Source organism: Erithacus rubecula (genome assembly GCF_903797595.1).
Source record: "Erithacus rubecula genome assembly, chromosome: 14".
Taxonomy (NCBI): Eukaryota; Metazoa; Chordata; class Aves; order Passeriformes; family Muscicapidae; genus Erithacus; species Erithacus rubecula.
This window is the reverse complement of record NC_136666.1, coordinates 7,508,058-7,529,868: the sequence shown is the minus strand read 5'-3', so window position 1 is coordinate 7,529,868 and position 21,811 is coordinate 7,508,058. Positions and strand designations below refer to the sequence as shown.

The 21,811-nt window shown below is 46.0% G+C and overlaps 1 protein-coding gene across 8 annotated transcripts in view; it reads left to right on the top strand.

Moving 5' to 3' along the window:
* CHD2 (chromodomain helicase DNA binding protein 2) overlaps positions 1–21,811 on the top strand; it is an 87,052-nt gene that overhangs the window by 45,213 nt on the left and 20,028 nt on the right. For 7 of the 8 annotated variants that reach the window (XM_079318160.1, XM_079318161.1, XM_079318159.1 and 4 more), the window contains 18 exons: positions 885–1,092; positions 3,846–3,932; positions 9,552–9,613; positions 10,879–11,001; positions 11,308–11,454; positions 12,253–12,386; positions 13,037–13,262; positions 13,936–14,036; positions 14,684–14,728; positions 14,875–15,050; positions 15,730–15,854; positions 16,442–16,658; positions 17,275–17,364; positions 18,234–18,424; positions 19,369–19,557; positions 20,053–20,215; positions 20,585–20,737; positions 21,209–21,280. In XM_079318160.1, coding sequence (XP_079174286.1) covers positions 885–1,092; positions 3,846–3,932; positions 9,552–9,613; positions 10,879–11,001; positions 11,308–11,454; positions 12,253–12,386; positions 13,037–13,262; positions 13,936–14,036; positions 14,684–14,728; positions 14,875–15,050; positions 15,730–15,854; positions 16,442–16,658; positions 17,275–17,364; positions 18,234–18,424; positions 19,369–19,557; positions 20,053–20,215; positions 20,585–20,737; positions 21,209–21,280 — 2,509 coding nt within the window. The remainder of the gene's footprint in view (positions 1–884; positions 1,093–3,845; positions 3,933–9,551; positions 9,614–10,878; positions 11,002–11,307; positions 11,455–12,252; positions 12,387–13,036; positions 13,263–13,935; positions 14,037–14,683; positions 14,729–14,874; positions 15,051–15,729; positions 15,855–16,441; positions 16,659–17,274; positions 17,365–18,233; positions 18,425–19,368; positions 19,558–20,052; positions 20,216–20,584; positions 20,738–21,208; positions 21,281–21,811) is intronic. The other variant, XM_079318164.1, reaches the window with a different exon arrangement.

Below are 21,811 nucleotides of genomic sequence, written 5' to 3'. Positions count from 1 at the left end.
GAGATTTCAGTTTGCTTTTTTGCATCTTAAAATAAAAAATATGTATGTTGGGAGCGATTGGGCAAAGGTATTTGAATATTTTGGCCAACTAAAATAGCTTGGCCTCTCATTGTTTTGTTGAAGAGCTGTTATTTAAGGGGATACTCTGTGTGTTAACCCATTTTTATATAATGAGACAAAAAATAAAGAAGGAATTACACCTACTTACTGTTCTGCTCTCCCATTTTTGACTTGAGAAATGCAGTCTGCACAGCACTGGTGTAATCCTTTAAAGAGGAGCTGCCCCAGCCACAAGCCCATATAAGCTTCTTCTGCCCTGTTGCTGAACTCATTCTTTTTGAAAGAAAAAAAAAATTTAAAAAAATATATATATATTTAACATCATTCATGGTGTTATGGGTATAGTGTTTGATACTGGCCTCCCCCAGAAAGTGGATATCAGATTCATTTGGAGCCACTGGCACCCTGGGATGCAGTGGAGCGCCGTGCTGGAGCCACAGTTTATATTCGATACAGCAGGATGGTCTCTGGATGCTGCAGCTCCCACTGCACCTTCCTCTTCCTCACTCCAGGACGTCCCTGTGCTGCTGGTACTGCTAGTGCTTCTCTTCACCCACCCCCACTGCTTTTGTTCTGGTGATGAGCAGGAGATCCTGGGTTCTTGGGTCTGCACTCTCCCCGTGCTCATTGCCAGTCCTGGAAGGAGTTGCCTCTGCTGCAGGATGGCAGTGTGGGGTGTCTGCTCCTGCAGGGCCCACACTTGCATTCAGGCTTTTCCAAGCCTCTTGTTGTGGCTCGGATGTGTCTCAGGTTTGCTCACTGCTGCGTATTTCACAGCTGTGTCAGTGCAGTTCAAATGTAACCTCTTCTTTCTCTACCATTAGTCACTCGGCATCCGAAGAAGCCTCTGGCTCTGACTCTGCAAGCCAGTCTGAAAGTGAGCAGGGCAGCGAGTCAAACAGCAGCTCCGAGTCCTCTGAGAGTCAGTCTGAATCCGAAAGTGAATCAACGGGTTCCAAATCCCAGCAGACCCCTCCTGAAACCAAAGAAAAACCAGCCTCTAAGAAGGAAAGGATAGCAGATGTTAAAAAGGTATTACCCCTGCTGCTCTGCACAGACACATTACTCCTGTACCCGCCATGGAAGGTCAGACAGCAGGACCTCAGTGAAGCTGTGCCCAAATTCCTGGCTGCTTTGCACATGGACCAAACAGCCTCTGACCTCCAGTGTCCCCAGAGGCTGTTTGGTCTGTGTGCTGCAGCCCTGCTGGTGCCACCTTTGAGAGCAGGAGCTGCTGTGTTTGTGGAACAAACCCTGGGCACCAAGGAGATGCTGCCACTGGTGCGAATGAGGGGCTGGTGCCTGTCATCAGTACATGATCCTGTCATTTCATCCTCTCCCTCTGTCTTTACACTCCTTCTCTCCTGTCTCTCCCTCAGAAGTAGTAAAGCCTCCACAGGTGATAAATAATCAGGAAGAAAGTTTGTTTAGGGTTTGAAGCTTGAACCACTTTGATTTTTTTTACATCATTCTTCCTCTCAAAAAAAAAACCATAGGGAAAAAAAAAGTGGAAGAACGAAAAAGCTATTTAGCTTCTATTATTTATTAAGTCCAGAGCAGTGCTTCTTTGTTGTGTTTTTTTTTTTTTTTTTCCCTGCAGCTTCCCAGCTCCTCTGTAGCAATAACCCTCAGATAGCCAGATTCTCTTCCACTTGCTGTGCAGCAGGAAAGAGGATTGTAGGTATTACTGCACCTGGTATCTCTCTGCACCCCTCAGGGCAGAAGCTGCACCTCAGGTACTTGCTTTACCTGAGGGATTGGAGGCACCTGAGTAAGACAGGGCAGTGTGAGGTGAGAAAGAGGAGCCCAAATACCATTTGGAGACAGGAACTCAGTGAACTGAGTTTGCTTGGAAGGAGAAAATTCTGGTTAGGTCAGCTTGTTTGTTTGTTCTTGGTGTGTAATCGTCCTGTTTTTCTTAGGCATGGGTTGCACTGGGCACAGCTTGGTCCCAAGAGTAATTTTTATGGAGAAAGGTGCTATGTGTGTAAAAGATAAGGAGGAGGGACAGTGCTTCCAGCCTGTGCTTCCCACAGACCTGACCTGTCAGGGAGAAGTGAAGGATTTTGTTAGCACCATCTCCCTCCCACAAAGCTCCAGGCTGCTGGCTTAGGTCGTGGCTAAATCCTGCAGTGAACAGACTGGCAAGAGAGGGTGAGTTTATGAGGCAGTTCTGGTAACACCATATTAAAATTTATGTTATTTTGTTGATAAGTGGTCACCAAATGCATTCTTTTCTCCCTCTGAAGGATTCTAAGAGCATGCCCTAACAATAAATGTTAACATAATCCTGTGAGGAAGTTCATCCATACACAGGGTGATAATTAGCATGGATGAAACATGAAAAGGTCAGGACACCCTCTAATAAGAAAGCCTCTCCCTTCCTTAATTTGTCTGTTAATGGGTGTCTTCCTTAGCTAGGTCTAACCTAGACATGTTGATGCCTCTTCCCCTTGAATAACCAATGCAATTAATTATTATATTATTGTTTATTTGGAATTTGTCTAGATACACCCATGAAGGTGAGGTTAATCTGTGTTAGGCGCTATTAAGATTTGTCATGGAAGTTGCTGCCACATTTAAAACCCATGCCATTTAATAGATGAAAAGACAAGTTCTTCGAATGGTTTGGAGAGCATTAAATTTGAGAGTTTACTCTTTAATGAGAATGTACCTCAGTACTTGCAGTCCCAACATATACACACTGTGACACTCTGTCCCTTATCCCATTAGTCCTTTCACAGAGGCAGAAAAATTGCTGGGCAGCAGCCTTGTATCCATCACCCTCTCAATCCCAATCACTGCTGCATCTGGCAGCATATTTTGATTTCGTTTTCCTGCCAGTGGTTTGCAGAGATATTTGAGGACTGGAGGGAGAGAGAATCAGAAGGAAAAGAATGTAGATGTAGACAACTAAGAGCTCTGCTGAGAGAGGGGGGAATTGCTGGTGTAGGAATTTAAGGGGCATGGTGGTCATTTGTGTCTGCCCTGTAACTCTTGTGTCCTGTGTCACCAACACAACTCTGCATTCATCTCCCTCAGGGCATCCATTTTTGTGTCCCCTTCTCCTGCCCATCCACAAGAACAATTGCCTGCTCTTATGCACAGTGTGTTGAACTGGTGAGGGCCTCGTTTTACAGCAAAGAACACAACCATTCCCAGCAGTCACCTCTGCACATCCATGTGCCCTGTGCTGCCAAACCACATTCCCATCAGTGCATTTGGGAAAGGAGCCAACTGTCACTGCCTTGCCTTGCCAAAGGACAGGGTATCTTGCTCCATTTTCCATCTTGACTGGGCCACAGAATTCACCTTTGAAGCTGCAGCTGGCAGTGTCTCCAGGCAGCTGATGGGGTTTTTCACCAGGAAAGGAATTGTGCTGGAAGCTATTAGTGGCAGAGAATTGCCCTGTTGAGTTGGTAGCTCTGTTGATTCCATGTCCAAGGTGTTGCCTCCATTCCTTTGGCACCAGTGCTGCAGAGGGCTGGTTACCCCAAAACTCTGTCCTTCACCCTCAGTGGGCTGGAGAGTGATTTGTGCCTCCATGGAAAAATGGACCACTGTAAAGATAACACTGAGATAATCACATGCTGCTTTAGAAAGGTGTCCAATATCCCAAAATAATAATAATATTTTTCAGCCAGTTTTTTTAAACTGTCCATCTACTGGTTGCTAACTCCCTGACATTGTTTTTGTTCATTTTTTTAAGCCACCATCAAATTTCTCTAAAATGTCAGAAATAATTGGGGCAAAGCAGGCCTTCTGATGGTCTGTTTATTTTGCAGATGTGGGAAGAATATCCTGATGTTTATGGGGTTAGGAGGTCAAACCGAAGCAGACAAGAGCCGTCACGATTTAATATAAAAGATGAGGTAAGGAAAAAAAAAGGATGAGGGATTACTGAACATATAAAACCAGTCAAACCCAAAGAGGAAAGGGAGGTCTCAACTGCATTGCCTTGTAAACACAGAGTCCCAGCTTGGTGCATGGATGTTGGAGCTCACAACTGAGGTCCCAGTCCTGCAGCTGGATCCTTGGCCTGAGACCTCTGGAGTGAGCAGGACACTGCGTGGGCTGAGATCTGCATGCACTGACCTGGTTGCTGGAGTGGGGCATAATGCAAGTCATGCTCTGCTGTAGGAACATCCTGGAGAGGAGTCTGTGTATTTAAAAAGAAAACCAGAATGGGACCAAAATGCCATACAAATACAACCAGGAATAAAGGAAAGTTTGCATAAACACCTCATAGCTATAAGACAGTCATTGCTGCCCATCCTGGAATGGATCCCACTAATAAATGTATTTGTGTGTGTGCAGCTTTATGACCCATCACTTTTCTTTGGTTGAATATTGAGGAGTCTTTCATGCTTCAGTTGAAGGTGACAGTGGTCAGAGCCTGGCAGCCAAACCTTTCAATTGTTCCTGTTTCAGAACACTGTTGGGTTTTTTTTCTGAAGATGTAGAAATTAGGTGCCACCTTCATTTGCATCTGGCAGGTTTTCTGTGTGGAGCATTTCATCTGCAGGTCTTCAGGAAGGTCAAATAGCTATAGCAGAGGGGAAAGAGAGCCAGAGAGAGGCATCTGGAGAACTTGGGGCTTGGGGCTGGCAATGTGAAGACAAGCAGCAGACTTTGAGCAGAGCAGGAGCCCAGTGACTCAGGCTGTTTGTGCCTCACCACCAGGATGTGTGTTTGGATGCTCTGGGTGTCAGCGCAGGTCTGCAGCTCCTTGCTCTGGTGCGTTATTGCTGAGCCTCGGTAGCACCCAGTGCCACCAGCTGCCCCCAGACTCCTGTGCTGGCTGTCCCACAGAGCAGAGGTCAGGAAGGGGCTCAGGGTGTGCCATTGACGTGGCTTTTGTTTTCCAAGTTGGCAGAGGCTGGGCTGGCTGGCCGCCCCTCTGTGCGATGCCCTGGCATGCACTGTGCCAGCGACCTCACACCCACCCCAGAGCTCCACTGCACACCCCCCTGCCCTCTTAGGGGCCCAGGTAAGTCCCTTCTTTTTTTGTTTTACAATATTATGTGGTTTTGCAAATGTTGTTTTCTCTTCCAATATCTTTATTTCCTATTACTTAAGGTAAAATAAAAAAAAAAAAATTAAATCTGAGATGCAAAAACTTTGCTATACCACAGAATATTGTAAAACAAAACAAAACAAAACAAAAACCCAAACCCAAAGGCTGTCCAAATGACTCCCACTGCAACTTCTGTGAAACAGCAGAAATTAAAAAAATTGGAGCACCCCCTCGTTCCTCTTTCCCCAAAGCAACACCAACTGGTCCCCACAGGGCAACTCCCATCTGCAGCAGAGTCCGATGGAGGGTGTGACCTGTCAGGAGCACAGTGCTGCTCTCGCAGAGAGCAGGAGATGGAAGGGCTTGCTCTCAGAAGGCACCAAGAGAGAGGAAATACATAGCTCAAGCCTTGCTGCTGCTGGAGGGGGCAGAAACACAAGGCACATCTGAAGATGCTTTTTGCCTTTGCAGCGTTAATCGTGTCGCCAGTGACCTGCACCTCTCCTTGCTGCTTGGGACTTCCAGCACAGTGTCTGTGGGCTGTAATTGCCTTGTTCCCTAGTGCTGCTGTGCAGATGAGCAAGAGCATCGTGCAGGCAGTGTGGCAGGCTCAGCCAGAGCAAGGATGAGCCGTGGCTGCTCCCCGCGCTGCCCCGTGAGTCACCTGCGCGGGGGATCTGGCACAGAGGCGGAGCTGATTCCAGATTTGGGGCCCTGCTCAATCACTGCCACCTCTCAGAGCAGCACTCAGGGCAGGGTTATTTGTGTGGTAGAAATGGGGACCTTCTGGGGCTTTCTGGGCTCCTTGTGTAGGTGTTGGAGGTGCGAGCAGGGAGGGTGATAGCTCGTGATCAATACCCGGGCGTGGGCTGAGCCATCGGGGAAGTGAAAGTGGAGCTTTGCATAGCAGCACAGATCTGCTCAGAGGCCTAGAGCTGCCTCCAGGAACTAGAGAACGTGTGAGTTTTTTAGTAAAAACACAACTTCCCCAGGCATTTTCTTTGTAGTTAATTAATCAGCTTCAGGTTTCAGCCAGGGGATGTGAGGCATGCAGAACCAGGTGTCTTTCAACGTATTTAAATTGGTTAAATTGAAATTTAATAAATTTAAATACTCTGAAAAGGGGAAGATTTAGGTTAGATATATAAAGGAAATTCTTCCCTATGAGGGTGGTGAGACCCTGGCACAGGGTGCCCAGAGGAGCTGTGGCTGCCCCATCCTGGAAGTGTCCAAGGCCAGGTTGGATGGGGCTCTGAGCAACCTGGAATAGTGGAATGTGTCCCTGCCCATGGCAGGAGGTTGGAACTGGATAATCTTTAAGGTCCTTTCCAACCGAAATCATTTTATCATTCTATCATTCTGTGATTCTGGGACAGTTGAGAAATAAATGTGCCCCAATCAGACACAATATTTTTACTATAAAAAGAATAGTTTCAGATTGAAATTGGTGACAAATGTCACTGTATTTTTTCTGTCAGAGAGAGGCCAGAAGTCACACACCAGTGTGTTCTAAAAATACAGCTGGTTTTCTTACTGGAAAAAAGAATCTGCTCATTTGCATTTTGGTCAGTGCTTAGCCTCATGTATTTGCTGGAAATTCAAACACTACTGGTAAAGAGAAGTTCAGCAGACATAAAACTAACCTGGTGAGCTGAGATTCTCTTGCTTTTCTAGAGCACTAGAGTTTGGCTTCTGTTAAGCCTGAAATGAGCAAGTCCTCACTTTGGCTTTAGTCTGAAATACTTTTGCTCTGTTTAAGCAAGTAATTTTCTCTCCTGATGTGAACTCCAGAGGCTCATCTGGACGTCCTCTTCAATTAGCCTGGAATCTCCATTTCTCCTGGCCTGGGCTAGTGGATAATCTGTAGGAGCAGAACTCTGAATTGCTCTGTGTTGCTCTGCTTGGTGCTACATGTGCATCATCATTATGTTTATTCAGTGTTGCTCCACAGCAAAATACAGTGCAATTAATCTAATAAAAGTGTATGCACTTTACGTGCTGGGAGAGGGAAAGAACTGATGGGAGGAGCTAGTGAGGTGTGGAGAGGGAAGGCTGATCCCTTTAGCTGGAGATGAGGAAATTTTAGGAGGCCAAAACCTAGTCCAGCTGGAAGCAGTGGTGCAGGAATAAGTTGGGCACATTTTGATAAGGGGAATTCAGGGCTGTTTTTTCCCTTGGCCACAGGAGCAGCACTCCAGCAGGGCAGCCTGAACACTTGAGCTCTGGAGTGAGCAGCGTGACCTTAGCATCTCATGCTGGGCTGACAAAAATCCCACTGGGACTGGGGATGGACTGTGCCAGTCTAGCTTGTGTCATTCGGGGAGGTGACATTATTAAAATTAAATTTGCTTGTGATTTCCCAATCAGTCTGTTCAGATGGCGGTGGTGGGCAGACAGGGGTCTCAGGTGCACACTCTGGACCTGGCACACCCTGGCACACAACTTCTGTCCTCTGTGCTTCCTAAAACAGGGAATTTACCACCAGGAGACACAGGGAGAGGGGAGGAGAGGCTGAGGAGCTGCAGCATGGCCATCCTGGGATGGGGAGGATGTGGGAGCACCAGGCAGGCACATGACAGGCTGGAGACTGCCCGTGTCAGGGGAGATAGGGCTGGGCTTGACACACATCCAAAACAGACAAGGCTGTCTTTGAAAAATGTAAGAGAAGGCGGCTGAGCTGCAGTCACAAGTTACATTTTTCAAGGTGGAAGAGGGGGGGAAAGTTGAGTCATTTAGAGATTATCATCAGCTTTGTAGAGGCAGTGGCAGAGCAGGGGGAGAGTACCGGCATTAGGAAAATGGACACCAGAAACTTGGAAAAGGGGATTTTGGCACAGAAGTGGAGTTAGCTTCAAAGAGCTAAAGGTTGTATTTGGTTTTCTCCCAATGTGATCTCTGACGCAGAGCAGAACAGAAATCCACCTCTCTTTACTTGTGGCTTGCCAAAAAGACAGCAAGAGTAAATGTGCACAGAGGGGCAGCTGTTCAAATCATGCCCAATTGGAATGGAAAAGCTTTAGAAATGGATAAGAGATTAAAAGAGAAAAGGAAAACTGAGGACTTGTAAATGTTGTGTGTCAGAACTGAAATCTGTGGAATGCTTGGCTTGTGTTGCAAGGGTGGGTAGGGCTCTCCATGGTGTTTGCCAGGCACTTGCTGCATGGTTGGTAAATGAGACAGGGATTTCCTGCAGGGCTGTGAAACAGGTGGATGGACACATGTTTGTAGTGAGATATGGTGCAAAAGGTGTTACTGTGTCACATGCAAATCTGGCATCAAATCCAGGAAAGCTCATGGTCAGACGTGGCATCCAGGATTTTAGTGGATTTTAGTGGATTTTAGTGGATGCAAGTGAGACAGAAGTTTCTGTGGGTGGAAGGAAAGGTGGAAAATGGGAATGAAGGATGCATGTTGCAGCTTGCACCATTTCACAAGGTCCTTGTGTGCACAGCTGTGTGAGCTCTGTCCAGAAGGGCAGGGGGGTGTTGGGGGATGCAAACTGTGGCACCCATGATAATGGACAGACAGTGCCTGGAGCCAAAGCTGAATAATGTGGCAAAAAGCAGCTAGAAGTGGAAGATTTCCAGTAAGTGTGTGAAGCAAGCAATCTTGGAGGCTACTTCTGTCATTTTAATACTTCTTCAGAAACCTCACATGGGTTTCTTCAGTTTTGTCCCTGCCTATTTATGTTTTCTGGGGGAGGCTAAGGAGAAGTCATGTTATCTGTGTGGTAATCTGTTTTCACGGGTGACTAGTTTTTATGAAAATGGGGCTGTGTGCAGTCAGCATAAAGAGATTGTTTTAGCTATCTTGGTCTGTGGGAATTCATGATGCCCACTTTTAAAATAGTACAGCAAGTAGTTAGAATAGCTCTAGATATATTTAACCAAGAGACTTCACTGGTGGAGACTGTAGGACTAGGAGGAAGGAAGGCAGCAGGACACAGCTCTGACCCAATAAAGTCTTTGGTGACTTTTGCTGTGAGAGAAAAAAAACCCAACAGCAAGACAAGGACACTTTTGATGAGAATATTGGCTTTTTATGACAATATTTTTATTTCATTCCATGTAAGAAGTTCATGCAATGAAGGCAGAGATCATAATGCATTTGTGGGGATAAATTCACCCGTGGGTTTGCAATCCCTGGGGTGTTGCACACACTGCAGCTCTGTCTGGCCATGGTGTCTGTTGGGCACTGGGGGTTGGTGCTGAGGGGTGGATGGGTCCTGAGCTCAAGGACTTCAAGATAGGTGATGTTGTAGAGCTCTCCATGCTTCCTGCAGAGTTTTCTTCTTCACACTGAGAGCAGAGCAGCAGGACTGAGGTGGCTGTGCTGGGTGCTCTGCACCAAAGTGTCTTTCAGGCTGCAGGGAAAGGACTCCAGCTCAGCCCACGAGCACGTGTTTCACTTGCATCCTTCAGCAGCCAGTCCACAGTGAAGCCTACAACTTGATTTTCTTTCTTTTCAATTAAAGGCAAGTAGTGAATCTGAAAATGAGAGCCCAAAAAGAAGACGCCAGAAGCAGTTGAAAAGAAAGTAAGTTTCTAAGGAAAGGGTTTTGAGTGGTGATGCTTTGGTTTATGTCTCAGAACAGTAGTGCATTGGATTGTTTGGTAGGAGTTGTCAACATGACTAGCTTGTAAAATAAATACTTTAATAATACATTGGATTACTAAAATTGAAGTATGAATATGAATATGAGTCTATAGATGGATGCAATTTTCCATCTTTTGTCTGTATTTTCCTGCTGTGACTATGATGGAATCTGAATGAGTCAGGTTCACTTTCTGTTGTCAGTCTTTCACTTTTCCATCAAGTTACTGATTCTCCTTCAGGGATATTTAAAACAGTTTAATCCCTTCTCCTACCACCTTAATCATTAACTGAGAATAAAATGCCAAATTATTATCCTTTTTTATATTTTATAACCCTCTTAAACAAAAGAAAACCCTCTTAAAACAAAGGAACTTCCTTAAAGCATGCTTTGGATGTCTAAGCAGCATAACTTAAATTCACCTGCAGTAATATTTTACTGACTTTTCCCTTCTAAGAAGTACCTTCTAATTTTTGCAAACACCAAAGTGAAGTAGGGAGCTATGAGCTGCCTGATGGAGAAAATCTAAACAGATTTTTAAAATCTAAATCTAATCTAAAATCTAAACATGATCCTGCTTGCTTTCTCCTGCATCTTGTCTTTTAACTCTTTATTTAGTTGAACCCATCAGTGCAGGAGGGAAGGTGACAAAGTACAGGGAGGAGTGTAAGGACAATGGTCCTCATGGACCTTCCATGTCCTCTTGGGGAGAGGAGGGGCTCCTCCAAAAGGCATGTTGGAACTGTAGCTTTGTTCCTAGTTGCCCCCTGAGAACATGCTTCCTTTCACTGATGGTACAATGTGACTTGGCTTCACACTTGGAAACTTCAATTGGCAGGAGAATTTTGATGGCAGAAGGCTTGTTCCATTTTCTGGGCTCCAAGGAGCTCATGTAACAGTGCACAAAAAAAAATCATCAGTCAGAGCCCTTGCCCACCCAGGTTTGAGCAGTACAGCTCTGCCAAGAGCACATGTAAAAGCTGCTCTCAGTCAAGGCAATCCTGCCACTGTGTGAACAAAATCCAGGTGACACAGACCCCCCTCCTAAAAGCAGAGAATCACAGCACAACATCCCCTCTGCATTGCACTGAACAGCCAAGGTTACAGTTTTGAATTTTTTTCCTGTAATTATGGCCCTGATGGTTTGTTCAGCCAAGTATTTGTGTAGAAATATCATGGCCCTTCATGACCACATTTCTGACTGCAGAATTAAATGGAAAAGAGAGGTCTCTGCTGGAGAAGAGGATGAAGATGGAGGGGAGCAAGGCACCAGTGGAGAGAGTGAGCCTGAACCCAAGAAAATTAAAGCAAGAAGACCTGTCCAAAGGAGGTAAGGAATGGTTGGTTCAGTCTCTTTTTCTGCCTGTGCTATGTGGAGAGGCAATCCCTATTTGTCACCAATGAATGTATTTTTCCTGCAGTATTATTGCATATTTGTTTATGACCTAGTAAACCTAGGGCCTAGTTACTCCCTCATCTCCCCATCTCATGCTCCAGTGAGCACTAGAGTGGTTTCCATGATAGTTAGAGCAGATTAAATCCCTTAGGACTCTGAGATTCGTGCTTCCTTAGACTTACTAAAGTGGATATTTACACAAACCATGCTGTATTATGGCTTTATTAACTCTTATTTTAGAACAGTGGCCAAAACTGGTGTTAAAAAGCCCCACAAAATCCAGCGTGGGAAGAGGAAGAAACCAGACTCATCTGAAGATGACGATGATGACGAAGACGATGAGACCCCCAAGAGACAAACTCGGCGAAGAGCAGCCAAAAATGTCAGGTGTGAGGAAGTGTGGGGCTGCTGGGGGTGAGAGCTGGGTGGGGAAGGGGGGCCCTGACTCCCTGTGTGGTCCTGCAAGGACCTGTGGCTGAGGTGTGGCTCTTGTGACAGGTTCCTGCTGAGCACACCCGGGTTTACCTCATTCTGCCACCTGGGAAGGAGGGAATGTTTACCAGTCCCTCTTAGAGAAACATGAGGAGGTTTGCATAATATTTCTAAAGTACTCTCAGATGAGATTAATAATTGCAAATAATAGATGAAAAAGAGCAAAAGGGAGAAGCTGTGCTGGACTGGACCAATTGTCTTGGTCAGTGTGTTGAGCCAGGGTGGAGGTAAAGCTTTATCCATTCCCCAGTGTACCTTCTCACCTTTTGGGCAGTCCCAATAGGAGACTTGCAAAGAGCTGTGGTTAAACATTCATCAAAGATGAGAAGTGCAGTTCCTAGGGCAGTGTGGGCACCCATGCAGCCTTTTGATGCTATGCAACCTCCACAGAGTAATCTTTCCATCAATAGTGGAGACTTTCTGTTATGGCCTTGCTTCTACTGCAGGGATTGTTCTACCTCATAAATCATCTGATGCTGGTCATGGTCAGAGAAACTATACAGGCAAGATAGAGGATTAATGATAAAGTGTAGCTATCTTGGGGAAAATACTGAATGGATGACTTAAGACATATGTGTGCTGAATGCGCACAGATAAATGCTGGAGAAGATGCTCCAGTCTGAGCTTTTCTCTGTGTTGGTGTGCTGGGAAGAGTCAAGGGTTTTATATCACTTTGGTTTTGATCTTACTCAGCTACAAAGAGGATGATGATTTTGAGACGGATTCTGATGACCTGATAGAGATGACTGGGGAAGGAGCTGATGAGCAGCAAGACAACAGTGAAACTATTGAGAAAGTCTTGGACATCAGGCTTGGAAAGAAGGGAGGTGCGTGGTTCTGGAAGAAGCCTTTACTCCTGACGGCAATCGCTCGCTCACGGTTTCTCTTGGGCTGGTGCAATGCTTTTGCAACTTTAAAGTGGGGCCAGGGGTTGTTTCAGTGTTTTTCATCTTTTCCTCTGTGCCTCTTATTTACAGCTTGTAATATGTAATAGCTTTTATAACATATAATATTTAAAATCCTAGAATCTCTATAGTTTATGTGCTCTGCAGCTTTCATTTAGCCTGCACACATTTTAAAGATGCAGCCGTGGTTCTGCAATTCCTGCTTTTCTCTGCTGTGAAATATAAAACAGATTTAAGAGAGTCAGTTTTCATAGCCCCGTTGACAAAGCCATAATGAAAATAAAGCCAATGTTTTCTTCTCAAAGCCTTACAAAATTGTTTTTGTAAAACTGAATGGCTGTGAACACTTTCAAGAGGCCTTTGAATTATACTTATAGAAAATCTACTTATGACAGATTTATAAAGATTCTGTTGTATGGGAAACTTTTGTGTGCCTGCCTTATAGGGTTGCAGAATCTTCTGGATGTTCTTTGTGCTGCCACAAAGGATGAATTAGAAGAGTAGCTTTCTGCTGTAATGCATGTGCATGGTTGATAAGGAGGGTACCAAATGCAGGCTGGCTTCTCTTGCAGCCATCGGAGCTTCCACCACCGTGTACGTGACCGAGGCCAACGGCAACCCCAGCGCCGACTTCGACCCCGAGAAGGACGAGGGGGAAGTTCAGTACCTGATCAAATGGAAAGGCTGGTCCTACATCCACAGCACCTGGGAGAGCGAGGAGTCCTTGCAGCAGCAGAAAGTGAAGGGCCTGAAGAAGCTGGAAAACTTCAAGAAAAAAGAGGAGGAGATCAAGCAATGGTAGGCTTCACTTCAAGGAGTGGTTTGGCCTTGGGCAAATTCTTTTTAGCCAGAGGTTTGAGGAGTTTGAAAATGTTGATTTCTTCTTATAAAGACTGTTTCACGTGCACTCTGGTCTTCCTTTGCCTGCTGAGAAATTATATCTGTGGTGTGGATGGCTGGAAAATGGAGTGGACAAGGTGTGAAATCCACACTATTGCCACGTCCTAGGCTTAAGAATTGGGAAGACTGATGACAAATAAATGCTGCACGCCTCACCTGGCCCAGGAGGTGCTGTGACCCTTGTTAATTATGGGCATCTCTGTGTGGCAGGTTTTTGTATTAGTTTATGTCCAGCTTCTCCAGGATCTATTAGTGTCTTTCCAAAGTGCTAAAGCCAGAGTCGCAGCTTCCATCCCTGTTTGTTCTTGTTTAAAGACTGATTCTTGCATTAGAATAAGGCAGCATTTAACAGGGAGACAATCTGAACATCTATGACATTTGCTTCTCAGCAATAATTTGTAATTTTAGGAAATTTAAGAAACGTCATAAAACAATAAATTGCCCCTGTGACTTGTCTAAATGACAGAACTCCATAGGAAAGTAGATTTTCTATATACAACATCCATAAACACTATGACAGAAGCATTACAATGTTTTTTTGTTGTTTTGTTTTGAATTATTTTGCATCTAGGCTGGGCAAGGTGTCACCTGAAGATGTAGAATATTTCAACTGCCAACAAGAGCTGGCTTCAGAGCTGAACAAGCAGTATCAAATAGTGGAGAGGGTAATTGGTAAGTAGAGCTATGACTTTGGTAGAGGGGTGAAGTAGGAGTGAACTTTATTCCAGCAGAATGAGTGTGCAGCCCTCTCTTCCCTACAGGATCCCTGAAGGAAATCCCATGGTGCTTACTGTATTTCTTGTGTGAAATTTAGGAATTTGGACAATAGAAATCTAGGTTTATAGATTTGTATTTACAGGCAAAATCAGTGACTTTCCTTGCCTGGAGTACAGGATGACACATTAGTTTCCAATGGGTTGCTTAAATTGTTGCTACTGAAGTTCTTTGTCTTTGAAGTTCTTGGGATGCAAAACGTTTGTTCCCAAAGCAGCAGCAGCATGGGCCTGGCTTTTGTGAGGTTCACTTTCTGTGGTGTGGTTGAGGATGTGGTTAGGCTGCAGGGCAGCTCAGGGGTGAGATTTTTGATGATTAATTAATAAAAATAAAACAAGAACTTACTGAGCGCTTTGGTAATATCACAGTCACGTCAGTCAGAGGTGCCAGCACCCAGTTGCTTTGGGAATTGGCTTGGAGAGCTGCTTGACCTATTTCCAGTACAATTCCTGTAAAAATGTGGGTGTGAGGCAGTGGTTGCCTGCCCTGCTCCCTCTGCTGGCTGCCAGCATTCCAACCCTCCCTTCCCTTCTCTCTCCAAACAGCTGTGAAGACCAGCAAGTCTGCCACGGGACATTCAGATTTTCCAGGTAAAGGAACATTTTTTTGACCTCTGTACACTTTTCCTATGAGCCAAGACCTGTCTTGTGGCTATTTGGGTCATTCAGCCTGTGAACTGTGGTTCAGCTGCTCAACCACAAGTGATGAGCTTTGGGCTTTTTTGCATGTTTTACAGTAAACAGTCGCAAAACATCCTCAAACGACCCTGAATACCTGTGTAAGTGGATGGGGCTGCCCTATGCTGAGTGCAGCTGGGAAGATGAGGCTCTGATCAGCAAGAAATTTCAGCACTGCATTGACAGCTTCAACAGCCGAAACAACTCCAAGACGATTCCCACCCGGGACTGCAAGGTTTGCTGGCTTCTGTTCTCTCCTTTGCTGGATTCCTCCACAGGCTAGGGGAAGATACAAGCAGTGTGAACACGAAACTTTGTCAGGATGAATGTCAGAGAACATTCTCCCATCCTTCTACCTGCATTTGAAGGGTTGTTTGCTGTTCTTGTATTGCATTTCAAGCAGGGACCTAAATCCCTTTGAGTTTCATTTACTCTTTGCACAGTGAAACCTTGATGTCCCCCTGGGGAGTGGGAGGTTTAATTAATCCTTGCAAAGTGCTTCCTCCTCAGAAGGAGCTGCAGCAGTTTTAATATCAGTTGGATGAAAAAACAGCACACCTGGGAAAAGAGGAAGGCTGCAAGATGCTGATACGGTGAAGGAGAGGGTCAGAAATAATGGGAGAAAAACCAAAAGAGGACAAAGAAGGAAGTGGAGCTTGCTCCAACTCCTGTGTCTTTTGTGCAGCTTACTGCACTCCTGGGGAACTCAGAACCTTGATCATAAACCAGAGGGCAGCAGGCAAATCACTAAGAAATGCAGACACTGCACTGGCTAGGAAAATATGGATGGACTTGAACCAGTAAAGAGATACACACCGTTTGCTGAATTCATAGACTTCATTGCTGAATACTCAGCCTTTGAGCCCCTGAGAGTTCTGCCTTTGTTGAGTGGGCTGATGCAGCATCTGTTTCAGGTGCTGAAGCAGAGGCCGAGGTTCGTTGCCCTGAAGAAGCAGCCGTCGTACATCGGCGGCGAGAACCTGGAGCTGCGCGATTACCAGCTGGAGGGGCTCAACTGGCTCGCCCACTCCTGGTGCAAGTATGTACACAGCCTGCAGCTTCATCCTGGGCCCCTTTTGTCCCAGAAGCATTTGGCACTCCTCCTGTTCAAGTGAGGTCTTTACCCACCCTCCTTCTGCAGATTGGAGGATTTCAAACGTTGTTGTTACCCACCTGCATTGCAGACACTGCAAGGAGGAGCTACCTAAAGCATGAACTTAGGAAACCCTGTGTGAAAACAAAAGGAAATTCCCTGTCTGAGCCTGTTCACATGATGAATTTGGCTGTTGTGTGAGCCTGGTACATATCAGCCCTAGATTTCCATTGACTTAATGGGAAAAAAGGGTTTCTGGCTCACTGTGCTTATGTACTCATGAAGTCTTTGAGAGATGTCCTTCTAAAATTAGGTCACTGATTCCCTCTGCCTTTGCCTGTTTTCCTCCAGTTTGGAGTCATCATAATTAATTTTTGCACATTATTGTTCCATGTTCAGCCTGGCTGTCCCTGGGATCCACTTGGAAGTGTTCATATAACTGTTTTTGCACTGCCCCTCTCTGTCCTTGCACAGTAAATGAGCAGCAGCAGAAACATGCACTCAGCATTTTTGTTTGTTCTCCTCTTTCTCAGGAACAACAGCGTGATCCTGGCTGATGAAATGGGGCTGGGCAAGACAATTCAGACAATTTCATTCCTGTCCTACCTGTTCCATCAGCACCAGCTCTATGGTCCTTTCCTGGTGGTCGTGCCCCTGTCCACCCTCACCTCCTGGCAGAGGGAGTTTGAAGTGTGGGCCCCTGAGATAAATGTGGTGGTTTACATTGGAGACCTCATGAGCAGGAACATGGTGTGTAATCAGAGAGCAAAGGGTGAGGGCTCAGGGAGAGGCACTGGGTGCAAGCTTGTGTGTGATGTGTGTGACACACAGTCAGCTGGAGGGGCTGGGGGGTAGTGCTGGCAGCACTGCAGGCAGCTGGAGCTGGTGTAGCTGGGTGTGTGGCTGGAACTCCCTGCTGCAGGGAATTTTCTGCTTGATTTTGCCTCTTGGAGTGAGTGTAGGATTATTGGCTTCTCTCAGAGTCTGGGAGCCAGTACTGATCTGGACTGAAACATGCAGTGAGAAGTCCAGCAGTGTAAAAGTGCTTGTCTTCAGTATTTGGAACTATTCAGACAATGAACACACAAGTGTTGGGACTCTAGTGGTGTCCCCAGTGAGATGATATATTCATTAATGTCACAACAGCAAGTTACCCTTGTCTTGTTACCTGTGCAAGGGCAGTTGAACCATGTGTGCTGTAAAACAAATTGTTCCTTGGGCACCTTGAGCTCCTCAAATGGCACCTTGAAACAGCAGGGGTTTGGCCTTGGTTGAAGTTTCTGGCTTACAGCTGCACTAAAATACAATTGTTAGCTCTTTCCTTTTGATAACATGTGTTCAAGTTAACTTTTGTCTCCCCTCACAGATACGTGAATATGAGTGGATCCATTCTCAGTCTAAAAGATTGAAATTCAATGCACTTATCACAACGTACGAGATCCTCCTGAAGGATAAGGTCAGCAATGGTCCAAGAATGTTTTTACTTAGACTTCCTCTCATTTTCAAAGGGGAAATCCAGTTCTCAGCTAGTGAGTTTCACCTCTTCCCTCTGTGATGGTGGAGAACTACAGCCACATTTGCTTTTCCTTCCCAATAATGCAAGCAAATGTGGGAATGTGGGACACATTTTTCAGTGTATTTGTACTGCGCAAGTAGCACAAGTAGTTGTGCTACTCTTTTTACATGTAAGGCATCTGGCAGGATCCAACAGTGTCTGGATTTTTACCTGGTTTAATTTAGGCTTATTAAGAGGACAAAACATTGCACTGAACCTCTGGCCACAGTGTTAACAGTATTTACATTTTTGTATCTACAAGAAATCTGTCTGCTTGGGAAATATTCATCAGCCTTGTCAGTGTATCACTGCATCCTAACAGAAAAAAAAAAGCTTAAAAAAAAAAATCCAAAATTTTGGATTGCCTGAACTTTTTAGGCTTGTTCATCTGCTCTCCTGTTCTTGCTCCAGTGGGACTAGTGCTACCAGGGCCCCAAGGGCATGGAGAAAGAGGGGAATAAAGAGCTGGGGGAGGACTGTGCTCTCTGGGTAAAGCAAAGGAGGGTTAGGGCAGGTGTACTTCCTGCAGGACTATTGAGATAGAGCAGAAGTGTTGTACAGGATGGCTAATTTTCACTTTTCCTTTCTGGGAAGGCACCCTGGTCCCCAAATTTTGTTAGCAAGAAGATCCTGTGAGGGTCCAGGTGCAGGGACACAGCACACCCTGCAGGGCTCCCTGCCCTGGCACAGAGACACTTGGGCAAGGTGGTGGGGCCAGTGTGACCCAGCCCCTGCTCAGCCCCTGTGTTTTTTGCCTTTTCTCCCTCCAGGCTGTTCTGGGAAGCATTAACTGGGCCTTTCTGGGCGTGGACGAAGCCCACCGGCTGAAGAATGACGACTCCTTGCTGTACAAAACCTTGATTGATTTCAAGTCCAACCACAGGCTGCTGATCACTGGCACCCCACTTCAAAACTCACTCAAGGAGCTCTGGTCCCTGCTGCACTTCATCATGCCAGAGAAGTGAGTTTTCTTTTGGGCCTTCTCTGTCCATTCTTGTCTGTTAAATAGACTCAAGGGAGTGCAGAATGACAGAAATCCCTGAATTAAATCCCTGAATTAAACTCAGTGGTGGGACAGCAATGATAGGACAGACATTAGTGGGGAAAATAAAAGGTTAAATAACCAACACAGGGAGTATTTCTGGCAGCAAACTGAATGGGAAAACCTGATACATGCCTTGCAAATTTGTCTGCTGTCTTCCAGCCATCTCTAAAAAGCTGAACTTGTTTTAAGTAATCATTTCAGCCATTTCCAGGACACTGTGCTTCAGGCATCTCTGCCAACCATTTAATGGCAGCTCTGGGGCTGCTGTCTGGCTGATTGTGTGTCCACAGTGTAGCAAATGTTTTGTTTTCTTTAAAATAAAATGAGCTGTGGACATCTCTAAGGTCTAAGGCTAAGGCAGGCATGCCCCAAACTCATTGAAATTAAGTTTGACTGCAAGAAGAGCTGTCCCCCAAATTCCTTTTGTTGGATCACAGAAAGTGGAGGAGAGCACATCTCCACATTTCAAAGGAGCTGTCAGAGGAAGCAACAGTCCCAAAAGAGCCCTCAGAGCAAGGTAAAACAGTGCAGTTGTCAAAGCCATGCCTGGGAGGGGCACTGAGGAAAGTTCAGAAACTGCTGCCAGGTAAATACCAACAGAGTAAAATAGTGGGAAACTTGGGATTTTGGGTCAGTGGGGAGCTCAAATGTAAGATGTTAGGAAGGTGTCTAAGCCCAGAGATCCAGCTTTGCCAGCAATCAGTTCAGTTAACCAGAGCAGAGTGAATCTGTTATCTCCCACTGTGTTTCCATTAAGCTGCTGGTCTCCTGTCTTTTGCTGCAGCAGCAGTGTACCCAGTAAGTGCTGTTTGGTGCCATAAGAGGTATTCTGACTCCTCCCTCCTCCTTTCTGTTGCCAGGTTTGAGTTCTGGGAGGATTTTGAGGAGGATCATGGTAAAGGTAGAGAGAATGGCTACCAGAGCCTTCACAAAGTCCTGGAGCCGTTTCTCCTGCGCAGAGTGAAGAAGGACGTGGAGAAATCTTTGCCAGCCAAAGTGGAGCAGATCCTCCGTGTGGAAATGTCTGCTCTGCAGAAGCAGTATTACAAGTGAGTCACTGAACAAGTTACTGGGAGTGCCAGTAGAAAAGGGCACATCTTTCTGTGGGCCTTGGAACTTGGTGTTCCAGTATTCTGTGCATACTGTGGCCTTCAGAGTGCAATGTGACACCATCACCTGTAGTACTGGGAGCTTCCCAGAAGGAATATGAGGTAGGGTAGTTGATATCTTTCCTTCTGGAAGATTTTTTTGTAGAATGATACAGTTCAACTGGGCAGTTTTGTAAGACAGAGGTTATGTCTTTTCTGGAGGAGTGACAATATGCACAAAGTTGGGATGCTGTTCAATATTAAACTGTGATAATATCAACAGGAAAGCCAGGTCAGGGCTTTTAGATAGGAAAGAGCATCCTGTAAGAGAAATAAGGAGAGATGGTGGGAGGGAAGTAGACTGATGGCTGAATGAGCTGTTCCTGAAGGTTTTGTTCCTCCAAGATTCTGCTCTGCACCGAGTAATGATCTAGACTTTAATTTTCCTTCCTGCAGGTGGATTTTGACAAGAAACTACAAAGCTCTTTCAAAGGGAACAAGGGGAAGCACATCTGGTTTCCTGAATATTGTGATGGAATTGAAAAAGTGCTGCAACCATTGCTACCTTATCAAACCTCCTGAGGAAAATGAGAGAGAGAATGGCCTTGAGACCCTGCAGGTGAGTGGTGTCCTTGGTCATCACCTTTTTTCCTTAAATTTCATTCTTTTGTGCTCCCAACAAAACAATATCTGGTGAAGCTTTGACTCCTGTGGCTTCTTCTTTAAAAATATTTCTCACAGCTAAGCCATTTAAACCCCCCAGCCCTCCAGTTCCACTGCAGGCAACATTTTCCTTCTAGTGCAGGAGTTGTGGGCAGTGTAAGATCTGTCTTGTGTGATTCATTGTGTGTGTGGGCTCTGCTGTGTAAATCCAGATGATTAGATTAGAGATGTACAAGAGATGAATGACCCCAAAAGGAGCAGGTCTGTGCATGTCTCTGTGTGATGTACACAAGGGTAAGATTGGAAATGATGGTTATTTCTTCAGTCTTTGATCAGGAGCAGTGGAAAGCTGATTCTCTTGGACAAGCTGTTGACCAGGCTGCGGGAGAGGGGCAACAGAGTGCTGATCTTCTCCCAGATGGTGAGGATGCTGGACATCTTGGCAGAGTACCTGACTATCAAACACTACCCTTTTCAGGTGAGAAACATCATCATGGAAAATAGTGGGGTCCCTTTGAAAGTGTGGGAAAAAGTGGAGGGAGCTTGAGGAGTGGGAGTCACTGAGTTCCCCAGAGGTTGGTGGCTGGGATTACAGCTGGCACTTACTGCAGGGCACTGGGGTGTCCTCTCATTACAGCATAGCCCCAGCTCTGCAAAAGTGCTCTGGCAGGCCCCTGCTTTGGGCAGTGCCATGTGATAAACCCTGAGGCCAGTGACACAGAGAGGCTGGCGGGGAGCCTGTAACGGGAGCTGCGGTGTCACCCGCTGTGTGCCTCTCCCGAGCATCCCCCAGCCCTTGTGACACGGCACAGCTCTTTGCAATTGGCAGCTATTTTTACCCATGGGCAGGGCTGGCAGCACGGGGGGCTGCAGGGCTGGCAGCACTGGGAGCAGCAGCCCCTCAGGGCTCTTTGCCTGCTGTGTTTGATCCTGCTGTTGGTTTTTGCAGCGCCTGGACGGCTCCATCAAGGGCGAGATCCGAAAGCAGGCGCTGGATCACTTCAACGCCGACGGCTCCGAGGTACTGACCCTGGGCAGGGCTTTGTGCCTGAGCCACAGGCTGTGACTGGCACAGGGGACTGGGTCACTTCAGTGCTTTTTACAGGGCCCCAGGTACTTCTAAAGACACTAATATGGCCAGATTTGCCATACTGCTTATTTTAAATCTCCCACATCCAAGGAGCAGGGCTGCAGGTCACTTTTCCAGAAAGTCCTGAAGATGCTGGGAAGAGGCAAAATTTAGCAATTCTTTCCCTATTGTTCTGGAGAATGAGATGGTTGCTGAGTGATTCCAGTCTGAAGCTGGTTTTGAATATGAAATGACAGAGGCAAAAGAAGGATTTTAAGTGTTGGCAGGCAGTGGAGTCTGGTGCTGGAGGTGAATGTCTCTAATGTAATAGGAGAGGGCATCTGAAGCCTCTCATCTGGGCTTGCTGACTCACAGTGACTGGTGCAAGACACTTGTTTTTGTGTCAGTCAGCCCAGCTGTGAGAAATACCTTTCCTCACTCTAGAAGCCTGGGCTGGAGCAGAATTCTTGGCTCACATAGGAA